At 52.8% G+C, this 18,522-nt stretch overlaps 5 protein-coding genes across 5 annotated transcripts; all 5 read right to left on the reverse strand.

The window, feature by feature from the left end:
• Positions 1-768: 768 nt before the first annotated feature.
• LBRM_34_3190 (putative 60S ribosomal subunit protein L31) lies at positions 769-1,335 on the reverse strand (the record flags this gene model as incomplete). Its single annotated transcript, XM_001568375.1, has 1 exon — positions 769-1,335. The coding sequence occupies one exon, from the start codon at positions 1,333-1,335 to the stop codon at positions 769-771; it is 567 nt and encodes a 188-aa protein (XP_001568425.1).
• Positions 1,336-2,206: 871 nt separating this feature from the next.
• On the reverse strand, positions 2,207-2,773 carry LBRM_34_3200 (putative 60S ribosomal subunit protein L31; the record flags this gene model as incomplete). Its single annotated transcript, XM_001568376.1, has 1 exon — positions 2,207-2,773. One exon carries the CDS (start codon positions 2,771-2,773, stop codon positions 2,207-2,209), a length of 567 nt encoding a protein of 188 aa, XP_001568426.1.
• Positions 2,774-3,440: 667 nt separating this feature from the next.
• LBRM_34_3210 (hypothetical protein, unknown function) lies at positions 3,441-5,336 on the reverse strand (the record flags this gene model as incomplete). The annotated part of the gene is made up of 1 exon (XM_001568377.2): positions 3,441-5,336. The coding sequence occupies one exon, from the start codon at positions 5,334-5,336 to the stop codon at positions 3,441-3,443; it is 1,896 nt and encodes a 631-aa protein (XP_001568427.1).
• A 2,085-nt stretch (positions 5,337-7,421) lies between these two features.
• On the reverse strand, positions 7,422-8,333 carry LBRM_34_3220 (conserved hypothetical protein; the record flags this gene model as incomplete). Its single annotated transcript, XM_001568378.1, has 1 exon — positions 7,422-8,333. The coding sequence occupies one exon, from the start codon at positions 8,331-8,333 to the stop codon at positions 7,422-7,424; it is 912 nt and encodes a 303-aa protein (XP_001568428.1).
• Positions 8,334-9,498: 1,165 nt separating this feature from the next.
• LBRM_34_3230 (putative transport protein particle (TRAPP) subunit) lies at positions 9,499-10,128 on the reverse strand (the record flags this gene model as incomplete). Its single annotated transcript, XM_001568379.1, has 1 exon — positions 9,499-10,128. The coding sequence occupies one exon, from the start codon at positions 10,126-10,128 to the stop codon at positions 9,499-9,501; it is 630 nt and encodes a 209-aa protein (XP_001568429.1).
• Positions 10,129-18,522: the final 8,394 nt, after the last annotated feature.

Below are 18,522 nucleotides of genomic sequence, written 5' to 3' on the forward strand. Positions count from 1 at the left end.
AGAACTTCGTTGAAGCAGCGCAAAAGGGCAGTGATTTGAAAGCGAGAGGAGAACAAGACTAAAACTATAGAAGTCCCTCAGCAAAGTAGAGCAGAAAATATGACGGTCAGAGACGAGCGTATGTGGTCGCAGGAGAGGCAGAGAAAGACGTCAGATGATCACGAAACGATTGAGGCCTGCACGGGAGTACACATGCAGGTATCAAGAGAGATACCATCTAGTGGGGAGGTGAGTTTAATGGAGAACGAGAATCAAGAGCAATGTTTGTCAATAAGAGGGATGTCGAATGAGGAAGGGACGGCGAGCCCGTACATCGGAGTCGTATGGCTTTTTTGTAGTATCGCCTTACATGTGCAATTCTCACCACCGCATATTCCTCACAGGGCAACGCGCAAAGAGTAGCACCACAGCGAGCGATTGGCAAAGTCGGAAACACCTCTGCTGGCACAGAGACATCGTCGCGTCTTCGTTGACGTCATGGGGTGTGAAGTCCCCACCGTCCTCTCCGATTCAGCTCATGCCACCCGTGTGACGGCCCATTGTGTTTTACACAGCGCTGCACACCTGTCCAGTGAAGAGGGAAAAGGGTCAAGTTGGGATCCGTGGCCTCTCACGGGAGAAGTCACGGTCATTCTTTTTCGTCTTCTTCGTTTGGTTTGTTGCTGTTTTACTAAAATGAAGGAAGAGAAAGTAACCTCAAAGTAAAATACGCAAGCACTGCTGCATTTGCGCGGAGGATGGCGGAGACGTACTAAAGGACGCACAGGACTACTGCTCCACGGTCTTCGTGGTCAAGCCCTTGAAGGACGCAACCGGCACGTTCGAGATGACCGTGAAGAAATGCTTGTGCTTGTTGCCCTCCGCCGTCTCCGACTTGCGCTGAATCAGCACGCGCACGCGGCCAGGGACGCCCTTCACGCCCTTGTGCCAGATGTACGTGTTCAGCGACGCGTCAATGCGGTTGTCCTTCGTCTTCATCAGACGACCCACAAACGCCTTGATGCGCTTGATCGCCAGCGGAGCGCGCTTCGCGAAGGTCTTCTTCTTCAGCAGCTTCGACAAGTGAATCGTCGCCTCCATGCTCACAGCGTCCGGCTTGCGGCCAGTGCGCTTGCGCAGGGACGCGCGGGTCGTACCGCGCGCGCGAGAGTTCTTCGCCGTGTTGCCGACGCCATGGAACCTCTTGCGCTTCTCCTCGTCCATCCTCGCGATCACACGCTTCCAGCGCTTGTCGTCGCGACTCCTGCGGCTCTCCACGGCCTTCTTGCGAGCATCGATGATGGCGATCTTCTTCTCCTTGCCAAGCACCTTACCCTTCATGCCAGCGCGTGTCATGATTGGATCACACACAGCTAATGCGACTGGGTGAAACAAGTTGCTTCGTGAGCTTGGGAAAACAAAGTGTGTGTGTGGGGGTGTGTGTGTACATATGTGGATGTGTTCGAGTGGGCGAGTACACAACGAGCGCACACGGAGACACAGAGACCGGGAAAGATGAGGTAAGTGGCAGCAAAAAAGAACGGCAGGGCAAACCGTAGAGGAGGAAGAGGGTCCATTAGCACTAAAACCAGCGCAAGACGGACTCTACATGCTTTGCTGTACAGCGTCAGTGGAACTCGTACGGCTCGTAGATGCGGCTATACTGTGCAAAGGGCTCCTCCGTTCACTGGCCCTCCTCCTGCTTGAAGTAAGGGGAAGCGCTCCTTCTCACACGCCTTTAGCACTGACGCAACCGCCAACCAAAGCATCATTGATCCCCCCTCCCTGGCCCCCAACCTGACTGGCTGCAGTCCCTGTCGCGCGGATCTGCACATTTGGGTCAAAAGGACAGGGGAAAGGAGGAGGAGAGCTGGGTAAGCTCTAGCGCTAGGCGGCGCCCCCTCCACCTCGGCGGGCCTTGAGAATGGAAGATGCTGTAGAGGGTATAATAACAGCTCAAAATGGGCCTATGGAAGCCTCATAAGGCGCCTCTGTGCGTGTGTGTGTAACATGCGTGAGCAGCAGGACCGATCGTGAGAGATGCTCACTGGGCACGGCACACACCTCGCATGAACACACCAGCACGCCTTAAGAGAGACTTCCGTCAAGCACATCCTCGCTGAAATCCAAAGACGTAACAAAAAAAAAAAATGAAGAAAGAGAAACGAACTCAAAACGAAACCGAGAAAACACAGCACGCCGAGATGATGAAGACAGAAGCGCAGGACTACTGCTCCACGGTCTTCGTGGTCAAGCCCTTGAAGGACGCAACCGGCACGTTCGAGATGACCGTGAAGAAATGCTTGTGCTTGTTGCCCTCCGCCGTCTCCGACTTGCGCTGAATCAGCACGCGCACGCGGCCAGGGACGCCCTTCACGCCCTTGTGCCAGATGTACGTGTTCAGCGACGCGTCAATGCGGTTGTCCTTCGTCTTCATCAGACGACCCACAAACGCCTTGATGCGCTTGATCGCCAGCGGAGCGCGCTTCGCGAAGGTCTTCTTCTTCAGCAGCTTCGACAAGTGAATCGTCGCCTCCATGCTCACAGCGTCCGGCTTGCGGCCAGTGCGCTTGCGCAGGGACGCGCGGGTCGTACCGCGCGCGCGAGAGTTCTTCGCCGTGTTGCCGACGCCATGGAACCTCTTGCGCTTCTCCTCGTCCATCCTCGCGATCACACGCTTCCAGCGCTTGTCGTCGCGACTCCTGCGGCTCTCCACGGCCTTCTTGCGAGCATCGATGATGGCGATCTTCTTCTCCTTGCCAAGCACCTTACCCTTCATGCCAGCGCGTGTCATTGCTACGGGTTTACGTAATGACCAGGTTTCTAACGACGGCACGTGTGCGTTTGTGTTTGGCGTGCACAATAGCCGATAATTGAAAGGTGGCAGTAGTTGGGGCGTGTGAGAGAGAGAGAGGGGGGCCAAACCCGCGGGCAGTGGCGTTGGTGAAAGTTGTAGTGGAGAAAAGAGAGTGCGAGATGATAAAGAGAAGGCATGAGTGAGCACCTGCGCCGGGATGAGTGTATTTCTTGTTCTTCCGTGGAATGAAGAGAAACGTGGGGATGATTCGAGCAAACAGCACGAATAGCCTCGCTCGCTACGCACACCGCATCCCCGCCGTATCACAGCTCGCCTTCGCTACTTTTCTTTCCTGCTGATGCACGTTGATGTGGGTCTGGAAAGGGGAAGTCCAAGAGAACAGGAAAACATACAGAAGCACACGAAAGGTGCCAATGTTCCAGTAATCTACATCACAGCACAAACTGACGTACACACTGAGAGAGGGAGAAAGGGCAAGGGGCGAGTGGAGCAGGTGGCAGATTACCCGTAAAGGAGAGAGGGCCGGATGTCTTTGGTTCTCTTTTTCCTCCAGCACTACCGCCATCACCTACTCTTTTCGCCGGCCGCACGTCTCACTGCAACCCCCCTCCCCCCACTCATTACCACTTCCTCCTCCACACCACTAAAATAATTTGCCAGAGCTCTTCACCAACTCGAGCACCTCGGTGGCGTCATACCGCTCTACTCGGCCGTCAAAGCCGGCCATCACGAGGTACTGGTGCGCTGACAAGGAACTGGCGTGTCCGCCTCCTACAGCACCACCGCTGCGTTTCGAGGTGGGCTTCGTTGACGACGTGGCAGCGGCAGCGTAGTCACTGCCGAGCGTGCTCACCGGCCCAGGTGCTGGCGGGGGTGCAATCGTCGGACTCCCCCAGACACAAGCCGCCGCAGAGACGAAGCCGGGGCCTTGGCGATGCAGCACGTGACCCATGCGGGTACTGACGTACTCGACCGCTCCGCTGTCCGACCAGACAATGAGCTCAAGAGGCGATACATGCGTGGTCGAGAGAGGAGAGGCCACTCCTGCACGCGCGCAGCGAGTGGAGGAGAGGGGCATCGTGCTCTTCGACTTCGTTCCACTGATCATTCTACTATTTACCGGCCGCAAGGACGCCTTAGCACCTGCCTTGAGACCGAGCTTCTGCTCCGATGGCTGAGGCATACTGATGTGCAGCGTGGGCACGGCACACAGATGCCAAACCCACACAGACGGGCTAAAGAGAACAATTTTTTTTAGTAAGAGCAGCAAAGTCAGTTCTCTCCGGACTGATCCCCAGAGGAGCACCTCCCCAGCTGCATGACCCGAGTAGAGGTACGAGTTCCTACTGCCGTGCGTGGAACTGCGGCTCGCTGTCAGGCAGGTAACGCGACGAGAGTCATACCTCCAGTCTCTCGGCGCGGCAGGGAACCTCAAGCCACCCTGGTCCTGCTGCTGCTGCTCTAGAAACGCCTGCTTTGCGCTGTGGGGAAGGGTGCCGCAGTTGCTCTCCAGCACACTCATGGCCTCCGCCGACACCGAGGCTGGCATCTCTCGAATGTAGTCCGAGGGATTCACAGACGCTGTCGCAGGTGCTTCCTCCGCGAGAGGCGCCTGATCACTCGATGGGTTGCACCGCCTGCAGTTGTAGAGAAACGTCTTGGAGACACGACCGTGCTGGAACAGTGGCTCATGCACCGACGTGGGATCATCGCGCGCGTCGGCTGCCACGTCGACCTCTCCGGTGGGATAGGGCATCGTGTCATGATAGGTCCATGCTGCGCAGTTCCACACGCAAAGGGTGCCCTCCTCTTGTCCCACTACCAGCAGTGGCGTTGAGAGAGACATGGACGGGGCGACGTAGGTGAGGGCCGTGATAAGAGCGTGGTGCTGGAACGCACGCAGCAGCACGAGCTCCGACGACGCGGTCGTGACGCGTAAGATACACACGTTACGCAGAGATGCCGCGCAGCAAATGGCGGGGCCGTCGTCGACTTCAATATATCTCCGCCTGTGCCGCGGATCACTGGTGCGGTGCTCCATCTCCGACGCACCCTCCTTGCTCGCGGCGCGGGAAGATGGTTCAGGGATGAGCTGCAGGGCTGTGATGGCAGCGCTACAAGGTCTGCACATGTTTTGCATGCGATAAGTCACTGGGCACCAGACGACAACCACACCATCCTCGCTGCCCGTTAGAACCCAGCGTATGTCATAATGAGCGACGGAGTCACGGTTAAGAGCATCACGGTCTTCTCTGTCGGATACTACTACTGGGATCTCCGCCGGCGGAGGCTGTAGCGGCGTCGCGCATGAAGCTGCTGAGTTGCACAACGGAAAGCACCGAACAGCATTCACCCTCTGTGGGTGGCACAGTCGCGCCTTCAGCTCCTGAGTTTGGATATCCCAGACACAAACATCTCCGCTGCTGCACGCCGCATAAAGGCGGTCACCATTCGGATCGACATCGATGTCGTTGACGGAGTCGTTGGCACCATGGTACGTGCAGCGGAAGGAATCGAAGGCGGAGGTAACGCTGCTCATGGTGGGCCCTGAAAAAGAAAAGGGAAAGAGAACAGAAGGGAGAGAAAGTGTATCGTAGCGGCACTGTTGCACTCATGACTCTCTGGCCTGCTGCTTGTAGGGCATTCGTGCGTGTGTGCTGTGGCGCGCGCGTGTGAGGTTGCGTTTCTACGCAGGAACATAAGAATAGAAAAACAAAAACTCAAGCTTGGGCCTCTCGTAGGTGAGGTGGTGCTTCCCCACCACTAATGCCCGCACAAATCAGAGAATAGTGCGACGGTACCTACTGGTTCAACGAAACGGTTTCTTTTGCGAGCGGACGAGCCTTGACGGGTCACAAACAAGGCGCCAGCTTCGAGAGAGACATCCCGCTGTGGCTGGCGTGTGATCATCGCGAGCCACGAGGACAGCAGAGCAAAAGGAGAAGGGTAAAAGATGAAGAAGGATGCTGTGCAAACGAGTAACTCGCGCAGAATGAAGGCAGTGGAAGGCTGTGCTTGGAGTAAAAGTAATTCAACGCAGTCGCCTGGGTAGTAAACAGAAACAGAACAGTCATACCATCAAGCGATGTCACTGGGAGCGAAAAAGACGCTTTTCTACGTGTGAAGGGAGACGGCAACGACTAAGTCTCATGAGAGGCAGTGGCTCTGCATGCGCACTGATCTGCTCTTGGAGTAACTGCAGATCTTACACACAAAGATAAACGGCCCTTTTTATCCGATTTTTCGTGAAGTTCGACGTTGGTGCTGCCCTGCGCATTAAGCGCTGTGAGAGAAGAGGAAAAGCAAACTTACAACCGAAAAGGGAATACAAGGGCCGACGAGTGGTGCAGGACGCTGTCGATAAGGGACGGAGGAAAGGGAGAAAACGAGATGAGGCGGCAGTAAATCAGTAAACAACGAACACAGAGAAAGAAGGAAACGAAAAAAAAAAACTGAACGCACACGTAAGTTGTACTAAAAGAGACGTGACAACAGGGAAAGTAAGAAATACAATGAAAAGACGCTCTGTTGTCGTTATCGTTTTTTTGTGCCTGTCTGTCTGTGTGCGGGTGGGGGAGGGGGAGGGGGTAAACAGAAAAGAGAAGCCGCGCACCTCGACACGTGCACCTACACACACACACAGATATATATATATATATATATATATATATATATATACGTACGCTACACGTGCACAAGTGGGTGCGCGTCGTCAAACGCGAGCATACACAGCGCAAGAAAGGTGAAGTGAGACCAGTACAAACACTAAAGAAAAATGAAGCTGAGAAGGACACACCAACTGCCTTTTTTCTTCTTCCACAGTTTGGCGCGCAGAAGGGATAAGAGGGTGCACACACAAACGAAAGCAAAAGGCAAGCGGCAGATAAAGTCGACGTATGACCCGTTACGCAGCAGGCATAAACAGCGTGCCTCTCTTTTACACAGAGAATACGACTAGACAAAAAAAAAAAGACGATACAAGTGAGCGAGCGATGTAGGGAAGACGAGGAGATCATTGCCCTACCCAGTGCACTTTGGCCTCTTCTACCCTTCTGCAGTTGCCGACAATTTTTTCTAGGAGTGTTTCTTTTCACTGTGAAACGCGGCACTCTACCCTACACGGAAGGCTTGGCTGAGGCACCGCTCCGCTTTGGGGTAGTCTCCAGCATGACGTCAAGCACTGTGGCCCAGGTCGCTCTTTGAGAATGTCGCTGCCTGTGGCACAATCACTTTGCTCCCCTCCTTTCTCCAACACGAACAGAAACATTTGCAGCACAGCACATCGCTTCTTTATGTTAGTCTATACATTTATCTGTCTGATTCCTTTCTTTTTTTTTTTGCGATATCTTCCTTGCTCATGCGCTGCGCAGCACCGACAGCGCGGCAGCAACATCATGATGCGCAAGCCGTGCGTACACCGTCACAGAGAAATTCAACCCAAGACGGGTGATCCAGTACATTACGCATCACTTGAAAATGCCTCGCCTCTCGCCCCCACTCCCGTTGAAGAATCGCTTTCTTTCACCTTGGTGTTGGAACACACACACACACACACAGGTACAGCACACGGCACTGCATAGGCGTGAAACCATGAACACCCCTCCGTCGAGAACCACCGCCCTCTCTAATACCCGCTCAGGGAGTCGATAAAGTGACGCACATCATCTAGCCCTTCAGGCGACAGCTCTGAGCACAGCACTTTGACAGCCTGCACCACACCTTCCTCGGACGGCCCGGGCAGGAAAGATGAGACGGACCGATAGTCGTTGACGGCCTGGGCACGCGGGACAGGGCTGGAGCGAGCAGGAGTAGGTGCAGCACCGTACTGAGGATCCTGATGCACCGATGCAGGCGGGGCCCTCCGAATGGGTGGATTGCTGCCGGCGGCCGAGTCACCACGGCCGTTGTACCCACCAACCCCCCCGCCACCACTGGCGCTGCTAGCGGCCTGCCTGTGGTGCACGTCGGGCTGGCCTGCCGCAAACATGGTGGCGCTGCTGCTCCTGGCGTACATCCTGCTCGCCTGCGCGTGGGCTTGGCGCTCCTGGATCGTCGGTGGTGCGATGCCCTCCATCGGCTGTGCGTACCTCGACGGAGGAGGTGCAAAACTCAGCAGCTGCGGAAATACTGCGAGGGCACTGTCGCGCTCCTCATCCGTGATGTCGCGGTCATCGAAGCGCTCGAGCGACGGAATAGCGGCGACGACAAAGCGTCGGTAGTTGGGGTCACGGCTGATGGGGTTGTCGGACAAGTTAAGCACTTCTAAGGAGGACAAGCGAGAGAGATGCAGCACCTGGTTGATGTCGCGGATTTGATTCTTGCGGAGGTGAATCTCCGTCAGTCTGTGACAATTTGACAAGGCGCCAAGCTCTGAAATATCGTTTAGCGACATGGACAGCACCTCCAACGCTACAGCCTGTCGCAGAACGCCGATATCTTGGATCTGCGACGCGCATACATTAAGCTTCCGAACTCGGCGAATATCGTCCGTCTTGGACTTCTGAAGCACCAGGTTCAGTGTGAGAACGCCCGCCATGATGCCCGCGTCCCTCCCGGATGCTCTATGATGTCAGACAAACAAAACAATGCAGCGGCAAAAAAAAAGGGGGAGGGGAAAAACATGAAAAGAAGCAACAAAAAAGGGAGATGAACAACACCAAAAAGAGGGACGCTCAAATGCAAGAGAGGCAGTACAGAGAGGAAAAGGGGAGTGGACAAAGACAGCGCTTCTCCGCTTGTGTTTGCGCTTGTCTGTCCGTGTGTGTGTGTGTGGGAGAAAGGAGAGAGGCAGAGGGTGTTTGCAAGATCCACGAAGGTTGGTTTCTTCCAGCTGCTTTTCTTGTTGTTTCGAGGGTGGGAAGAAAAAGGGGCAGAGGAGGGTGCGGAGAGTACGCAAGATTAGGTCATGTGTGTAAGTGTGCGGGTGTGTTCGAGAGAGAGAGAGAGAGAGAGTGCGGAAAAGAAGCAGGTGGAGAGTCGCGTGAAGATGTGGAGAAACATGTTTGATCCAAACAACAAGCGGTATTAAGGTCGACCAGCAGAGCGCGCTTTGACTTTTTTTTTCAAGCAGAGGAGAGCATACCGTGTCATTTCTTCTTGTGGTGCCTTGAGTGATGAACTCCACTGTCGAGCCAAACAACAGAACTGGTTCAACCGCGATACCTGGGCATTCTTCTCTGAAGCCACGCCGCTAGCCGGCGCGCGAGAGGCGCAAAAGCGAGGCAGTAAGGCCAGAGCTGGAGGCAACCAAGCAAATCACTCTGGACATCTTCGATGTGCTTCCCCCCTGTGCAAGTGAGTTCTAAAGGGGTTTCCTTCGAATCGGTAGAACCTCCAAAAAGGGGAGAGGGGAGCGCAATCCACCGAAGGACAGGGAGGGTAGGTCCTTCAGAGGCGCACAGCACCGAGCAACGAAAGGCCTGCTGCCTCATTGCTCTGCGGGACCAGAACTCAAAGCGGGCAAACAAACCCCAACATAGGGCCCTACATGCCGAACCTCGGCGGGGGGAGAAAGGTGGTCAGCTTCAGTATAAAAGAGAGCAAGAACAGCATCCTCCGCCCGTGCCACCTAGGCATATGCTGTGTAGCAAGTGCCAGCCACAGCACAAGCACAGACCACGAGACAAGCACTAAAGCACCGATGGATATTATGCAGAACGAGAGTAGAACATTCACACGTGCCACGTAATCCTCACACACCATCAGATTCGCATCTTCCGCTCCCGTTCCCAGACGTGCTTCGCAAACGCAATCACGAACAGTGATTGGTGCGGCTTGCCGGGCTCCGGCTGATGATACGTCTGCACCTCCGCCTCAAAGCCCATTGACTGCAATGCCCCTTGAATTATGCCGCCCATGAAGCCGGCGTAGTTCACGTTCCACCGGCCTTCGCTATCAATGTAGTCAGGGGATGGGTGGACGTGGCGGAGTACGACAGGGTCACTGTCAAAGAGAAAGAAGCGATCTGAGTTGCTCTCGCGCTGGATCTCGCTGGCCGCGCGGCCAAACCAGCGTGCCCATAGCTTTTCCTGCAGCAGCTTCAGGACAGCATCGATCGTTAGCGGGCGGCGCTGCAGGTCAACGGGGTCACGGACAGAAGAGAGCATGATAAGACGAGTCCCAACATGAGCGCCTAGAGAGGTCAAGCGAGCCTCCACCTCCTCGACGTTCTTCACCTTTGTAGGGAATGTGTAGGCGCGTACGCACAGCTCCGAAAAGAAAAAGCTAAACGCAGGCAAGGAAACCTGAGTATGCTCGCTGGAAGAGAGGTCTGCCGCGGCGCCGCCCTGGTCACTGGCTGCCTTGCCGATGGAAACAGTTCGCTGGCGCATTTGCCGTGCTCACCAACGGCCGTGCGCGTATCAGTAGAGTTGCGGTTCGGTGCTGTAACTACAAAATTACAGGCACTCCTCGGTACAAGAGACATGCAGTGGTTGTTGTTGGGCCTGCTTGCAGCGTTGTTGCCGTTCAGACTGCGTGAAGACGTGGTAGGGGGTAGCGTAGTGTACGCAAGGTTACAGGAGCCTGTTGGTGCTTAAGCATCGGTGAAGCAGCAAGAGCACCGTTGAAGAGAGGGAGAAGCACCATAGGGGATGGAGAGAGAGAGAGAGAGTTCAGAGGCACGAGGAATGCTCTACAGTAAATGCAGTGCTGCTCCGTGCGGGGTCATTCATTAGCAACGCTCTGATGTTTTCGCTCGGTAGTGACTCCCTGATGCCGCACATACGCGAGTGCAAGTGCGAAATAAGGAATTAAGCCCCAATGCCGCTACCGTTGCTTTTTTCTCCTTTGGGGTCCATTTGCTTTGCTTCACATGACCCAGATCGCACGTTGCAAAAATCAGCGCTGCTCTTATGAAGAGAAAATGCGGTAGCAAGTGTCTTGTGCTATAGAAGCGAAGGAAAATTGCTGAAGAGGAAAGAAACCAAAACAGTCGACAAACAGAAATGCTAACAGTAACACACACAAAAAAAAAATAAACTAGGAAGTGAGACACCCCCACTCACTCAGCACAGTTGCACCGACTACTCCTGCGGACGGTGAGTAAAAGGTGCACTCGTGTTATGTAAGGAAATGTTTCATGTCTGAAAAACTGGGCATAGTTTTAGTTTCAATGCCCTCTCACTCTCACTTGCAGTCGCTCTCGTCTCTGTCAACTGCCAGAAGCAGAGAGGTGTTTGCGCACGTGACAACAACGTATCACAACGCACTCCCCCGAAGGGGGATCGCAACAGAACACGCACACGGGCAAACGTCTGTGTTCGCGTGTTGTTGAGAAGCGCATGGAGAGAGACAGAGACAGAGGGAGAGAGAGACGTACTATGAATAGGCCCGTGACTGCAGCGACCCTTTCGCCGAACCTCTTTTTCTTCTGTGCTGCATCGGATTCCGCGACATCGCGTGTGCAACTCCACCGCCGTCCCCTCACTCTCTTCTCTGTCGTGAAGAATCAGGACAAGACACACAGGCGCGCACATCTATGGACAAGGGAGGCTCTTCAGCGCGAAAGAGAAGCAACAAACGGAAACGAAGGAGGAAAGGAGCAGACTGACAGACACCGAGGAGTGAGGCGGGGGGGGGGGGGGGGAAGCGCAGACGATAGTGACGCAGGTGACCCCACTTTGCAGGTCTTAGCGAACAACCGAGGCCGTCTGCTAGAAACAGCAGCTGTGTGAAAAATGCACAAAAAAAAACACACACACAAGAGAGAGAGAGAGGGAGTCTACGCGCCGGCGAAAGAAATACACTCACGCATGAGCGCATCGACATATCATGAAGCGAAGAGAATAAGAGAACAAGGAAAGGGGGTGAAAACAAGGTAGATATGGAAAGAGTGAGGACAAGAGAATCCAAGCCGGCTGCACGCTGACACAACACAGCGAGAGGGGAAAACAGAGGAGAAAGCGAAACGAAAAAGGCAACGTAAAACAGGTAGAAGGAGTGAAACATCTGCAAAGAACCAAAAAGAGAAATCCTCTCAGGAAAGAAGACAGAAAAAAAAGAAAAGAAACACGACACGGACGTCATCTCGCATGCAGGTACGCCTAAAGAAGAAGATAAGAGCAAGGAAACTTGGCACGTACGAGTGCACGAAGAATGGAGGGTGGGGGGGGGGGGGTACGAGGTCGCGCCGCTCGTTTCCCTGGTCGCTATTTTTGAACTGCCGCACTCCTCCACAACGAGGCATCAGCAGCAGCAGCAGCAGAGATGGAGAAGAAAAGAGAGCCGACAACGGCAACAACAAAAGGGAAAGGACGTCGGTTGATAAAAGGGCACACAGAGGAAAAGGAGAAACGGCACTAAATAACACAGAAAAGTAAGTGAAAGAACATTCCCCCAGCATAGTACGCGCGAGGAATTTAATTGTGCGTTATGGTGCGTATGTCAATGAGCGCTACGCTGAGGATGGAATTCGCTCTCGATTCCGTTTAAGCACATTCTCCTTTTCACGGTTTCCCTCGGTGTGGTACAGAAAGCTCAGTTTGGGGGAAAGGGAATTGCGTTGAACTGCACCCCCCCTAACCTTGAGACTTTGTAGGCTCGCTCTTTTTCTGTTGAGTACAGTACATGCAGATACTGCTCCTCCTACAGAATCACGACAGTGTTGCCATCATCTAAGTTAGGAGAAGCGCGAAATAAAATAAGGCATGACGCGGCACACGCAGCACAAACGTACAACACCAAGTACAGAAGAAGAAAAAAAAAACAACACCCTCACGGAGGTGGCTACTTCATGAGAAAACTGAAAAAAAAAAAGAGAGAAACACTCATGAGTCGCCCCTTATCAATACAAAGAAAAAAAATGAAGAAGCGACCACAGAAACTAGCGGGCACAAAGACATACATAATCCATCAAGGTCGGAGATGCAAAGGCCAGTGAGGAAGGAAAAAGAAGAGGCGAAGGGACAGCAGGGGAACTTCGAAGTAATCATTGAAAAAAATATTGGAAAGCTTCCCTTTCGCTCTTTTCCTCTGTTGCTGCTTCTTTGACTACGAGATTCACAAACTGCACCCGTGTTGCGCGCTATTCAATTCCCCACGCAGTTCCTTTTTTCGTTGGCACCCACCCTTCTCCACTCGCCCTCCCTCCCTAACTCCCTGGCGCCTTTCGGTGCCTCAGCCAGTTTCTGTGCGTCACCACTACAAAGCGAAATGCTGAAGGGAAGAAGACCGAGACTGCACACGAAAAGGAGAAAGACGACGCACAAGGTAGATACATAGAACGCTAGAGAAGAAAGCACTAAAAGGTATAAGTGTCGCGAAGATCGACCAGCCTTGGGAGAAGATGCCTTTACACAGTTCCTGAAACGCACATTTGGTGCCCATGTTGGGCGTCCCATGCATTGGCGTATAGCCCGGCACTCGTTTTACCCTCACCTCTTACGACCCTCAGATCACGTATTCCTTTTTTTATTAGTGGTTCGTTCTCCTTTCCCCTCGCCCATCACGCTGATACCTGTTGAATCCGGGAATCAAATATCTGCGCTGACGACCCCTCCCCTCCATTCATATTCACGCACACCCAGCGAACAAGAAAACGACTTCAAAATCGAAAAAAAAAAAAAACAAAGTATATCAAAGCACAACACCGGCAGGGGGTTCTGTCATCATCACTACGAAAAAAAAAAGACTGAAAAAAATGGAAGTGATACAAATACATCAGCAATACAGCTACTGTAGCCTGTAATGATCAACCAACACATACAGAAAGGCAAAGGTGAAAACACAATGAGAGGAAGTTAGTGACAGCGCAACACGAGAGAGATAATAAACACACACACACACACACACACATACACACACCCACGTGCATCTGAACGTGAATACCTTCCTTTGTGAGTGTTGGTACTAGCAGAGGTGCATAAAATACGGTCATATATATATATATATATATATATATATATTTTAGATATGCCTAGGCAGCAAAAGAGAAGGATCTTATTAGCCTAGCCTCACCGCACTTACGCTCCCCCCGTCGGGAAGAAAGAAAATCAGATCCGACGCGAGAAGAACAAAAGGCACGTAATCAGCAGAGGGGTAGAGAACAAAAAAAAAAAAGAGAGAAAATCAATGACACTTATAAAACACACATGAATGCACTTTAGAACGAAAAAAAAAAAGAAGGCAACAACAAAATGAAACAGGAAAAGGCTTTTTTCCTAGATGAGAGAGTGTGGGGGAGGGGGAGAGTGCTACTCAAGTCTCTTTTCATCGCTTGAAGCACTATAGAAAATGTGCCACAGTTGCCTCTCCCTCTTCACTGTTTGTGTTTGACGGATTCAATAACATGTATGCATGAGTTTTTCTTGCTGCTTAGCAGCCCTTTTTTTTTCACTGGTGTTTTACTTTTCTCTTTTGATGGACTGCTCCATGATACCGCCATATTTATGTATATAAATATATATATATATATATACGGTAATCGCATGGACAACGGCGACAAGCACCGAAAGCAAAGAAAAAACAATACGGGGTGCGACCCCCCCCACCCCTCACTCACACTCGCTCGTACACGCACACGCCACATAACAACAACACGCCACAACAAGCACCAAAATGAAACAAACAACAGCCACTAGAGCAGAAACATATTTGCGCCCGTCAAGCACGTATGTTGAGTAGTCTTCAGGTCAGAGAGGAGGTGAGCATCAGCCGCTATAAACTTTGACACACACCTCTTCGCCTCAACATACTGTTTTTTCGAGGCGTATGATAGCGCACAACGGTTGCTTCCATAATGATGAGTTCGTTCCCTCATTGCCGAGCCACATGTGAGTAAGTATGATTCGATCCGTGTGGAGAGTCGCGAAGCTGTTTTGCTCTTCGCAGATGAGCTCATACGCTTCGCCTCACTTTTCAGTTGCTTGCCAACCAAAACAAACAGCTGAATGTGACACACACACACTACCCATTCCCAGCATTCGCGCTCAGTCGACAAACGTGAGACACGTGGCACAGTTGTCCCACGTCTTCAACAATACGAACTTTATATAGAGTCCAAGTCAGCGACCAAGCTGTGAACCCATCGCTTTTTACAAAACATACAACGCGAGAAAAAGTCACTATCGCCCCTTCCCCTCTCCGCTATTTCCTTCTCTTCTTGTCCACCTCTCGGTTGGTCCGCTTGTCTTCCTGGCTTTGGCTCTTCGTCTTGATCTCCCTCGATGACGGAGGCACAGCTCAGTGCGTGGTACCTCATGATCCAGCACCCCCACTCTGTGTGGGGAAGCCAGGCAGTCCTCCTCTCCCTGCCAAGGCCGAGCCGCTTCTGGTGGTGGCAGAGTGTCAAACACCCACGACACAGAGGAGGGAGGATCAGGGCGATGCGTCGCTGTTGATGCCAGTGGTCAGGTCCTGCACGGCGTTGCGTCGGAGCGACCTGCAGCATTGAACATTTCTGTACCATTCATATGATGGGCAGGGGTGTTCACCTGACTCGAGCGTGACCCACCCGGGCCTCGCTGCCCATTGGTGTGAGGGGCCCCCCCCCCCTCCCCCGAGGGATGCACCGGGTGACGAGCGGCGTGATGGGAGCGGCTGTGAGGCGACCTGGGAAACGGGAGGCGGGTGGGGCTTGCGGCTGAGGCCGTGTCCTGCTGGCTCGTTCTCCGCATTCCTGTACCGCGTGTGTACGGCTGCTTCGCACCACGCGATGGGCCCTGTGGCAGGCCAGGGATAGGAGGCCATTCAACTCATGTTGTACGGCAGAGAGTGGAGACGTTGAGAGGAAACATACGCTACGCTGCCCGCCAAACGTCTTATCTGGTGCTTGTGAAACGCCATCCTCTGAGGGAGTATATATTGGCAAAGCCTTCCTTGTACACGTTACCGTTTGTTTCTCTAAACCCGCTGGAGGAGCACCTGTACACCACGCTGTCTTTTTTTTTTTTTCGAGCAGGACTGAAGAAATCTTCTTCCTCAGTGGAACACGGAGAGGAGCCGCTTGTGGCTCAATAAGGGCAATTGAGGTGCTGCGAGGAGGATCATGCATGTGTGAAGTTGGCCCAACGACTGTGCTCATGCGGCTGAAGAGCTCGTATGTCTCAGCTCCTTTCGGGATGGCAGTGCTTTCGTTTTCTTTTTGTTTGCTTTACTGCTGACAGCTCAGGCAGTGTGTCTACAGCTTCTGGCGGGGCGAGTTGCGAGGGAAAGGAGGGATGTGGAGGAGGGGATGGTCCGGTACTCTTCCTCGCCCCTTCCTCCTTCTTCCCAGCGCACACTGGTTCACGTGCACTCTGTTATTTTTTTTTTTTATACAGCAAAGTGGAGATAAGCACCGACTAACTGAACGGAAGTGGCAGCCAAAGAGGCGAAAAAAAAAACGAAACGATGCTTATGTAGGGAGGTAAAACGGAGGTGAAGAAGACGTATGCGCTTGAGGTGATGCCGTGTTGTGCTCGTCTGCCGGTGTCGCTTCATCTCTCTACCCTTCCTCTCCTTTTTTTTTTTCCTGTAGTCTGTGTTTCCCTTTGGTGTTGTTCTTCGCTTTGTCGTGTTCTTCGCTGCCGGTATCACGAGGACAAAATTGAGGACTCTGAAGGGCTTTAGAGATACGCACACCCGCCCTCCCCTGCTCACGCTTCCTTCTCGTTTGCTCTTTTACTGTTATGTGGCGCTTGAGTTTTTTTTTTTTTGGTTGCGTGTCTGTGCGTTGTGCTAAGAGAACGCGTAAAGGAAAGAGGAAAACACAAAGACCAACGACAGCAACAAAAAAGATACGCGCCCGTGCATGTGTTGTGAGGAGGCGGTGTACTGCGAGTTGATGTGACGATGTGTGTTTGTCTCTCTGGGCGTCTTTACCTTTGCGAGTGTGTCTATGTTGCTCTCAGTGGCTGACGGCATGGCAGCAGCATTATGGGGCAATGCGGTGCTTCTCGCTTCCATATAGCACCTTCTGTTAGTTTGACCAGGTAGTTGCACTGAGACAGACATCGACCCCCCACACGCAATTCCTACGCACCGAGGCACGAAGACAAACGCAAGTTCACATTTCCTCATTGGGGCGCTTTTTTTTCCCCCTTCATCGCGTTTCTTCGCCCCTCCCCTTCCCCTCACTATACACACACATATATATATATCGTCCTTTTTTCATCTCACTTACCTCACTTGAGCCCTCTTCGTTAATACGTGTCTATCCGCCCTCTTCTTTTTTTTCCTCTCTACGTCCGCCAATCTACTCGATATTCTACACGCCGTACCCCTCCATAGAACTCACCCCCCTCCCCCGCAGTGCTGAAGAGAATGACAAGAACAGGTCGTTAATGAGCGTTCACGGGTGCGTGTTGGTGAGTGCTGGTGCGGGTAGAGGGATGGTGGAGGAAGGGAAGGGGTTTCGCAGAGGGAGAGGAAAAAGTGGAGGACTGCGTGCTGCGCCAACCAGTAGGGATTTGACGATCGATTTTCGCTCTGCGACAGTAGTGGGACGGAGTACAAAGGAGTAAGAGAGAAAGAACGACGAGAGAGTCGACAGGATTAGCAAACAGCAGTGTCTTTGCAAGAAGACTGACAGTGATGGCCTGAGAAGAAAAAAAAGCCGTCGAGGTGCGGGTGATCCTCTAACGCATGCTCGTTCCCCTTCCCCCCCTCGTTGTTTGTGCTGCAGCATACTCACCCACTCCACCAAAAAGGATGCGGTAATTCGAAGAAACACAACGTTCAACTTGCAAAATCAAAACAGCAACCTGCAAGGAGCGCCTGAGGTACACTTGCACAATGGTCCGCCATTCGGCGTGTGTATGCGGCCTTGGATTGCCACTGGTGAGCCGTACCAACAGTTGCAGGTGCCAGTTCACTCCCCTGATTGTTTTGTTGGTGGTGGTGGCTATTCTGCCTATATACTCATGCCAGCGTGGTCAGACTGACAGGGAGCGTTCTCGGATGGAGGGGCACTGTTGAAATTGTGTGTGCCGTCCCTCTCTTATTCCTGTAAGAGAGCGCAAGGATGCCACTATAAATGGCCCAGCATTGCCTTCCTGCATGTAGTCACACGGGCATACATACACGCAGATGCGCCTCGTAGATACGTGTGTCCTGCCCACAGCTCTGCTCTACCCTCTTCTTCGAGCATTTTCTCTTTACATTTCCCCTTCTGGCCTTTCCCAACGACGCGCGCTCTCCCTCCCTCCCTCCGTTCTGATGAAAGTGCTGCTGCTGTGATGAATGGGTCGAGGTGAGACGAATCAGAGAGAAAAAACTCCGTACGTGTGTAGACAAAGGAGAAAATAGGGAACGAAAAGAGAAGATACTGCCTTGAAGTTGCTAGGTGACCATGTGGAATGAAGGTGGCATTCATGGTAGTCGTAGCGTTGAGGCTAACCTCCAAGAAGGGGCAATGCAACATACAGACACCAAAAGCGAGAGAAACAAAGGTCCTTTATGGACACAGAGGGAGACAGTCTTCAGACCCCCACCTGCATTCACCACCGGTACACTGATGAAAACATTGCCCAACACAGTTTGATTCCCCTCGCTTGGCGAGAAGACAGATAGAGAGAGAGAGAGAGACAGCCTGTAAAAGGAAGAAGAAGTACGTCTGTTGTCGGCATAACGTGTCTCTCTGTCGGTGTATCGTTTATATGCCAATGGACACTCGCCCCCCACCCACCCTGCCCTCACATTAAGTTTGCGCACAGAGATGCAAATTGCAAGGCGATAAAGAGGCGGGAAATAAGGAAGGGTCATTCAGCAGATGGCACAAAGAGAAGAATGAAATGTGCACATGGACA

This window comes from Leishmania braziliensis, chromosome 35 (genome assembly GCF_000002845.2).
Source record: "Leishmania braziliensis MHOM/BR/75/M2904 complete genome, chromosome 35".
Lineage (NCBI taxonomy): Eukaryota > Euglenozoa > Kinetoplastea > Trypanosomatida > Trypanosomatidae > Leishmania > Leishmania braziliensis.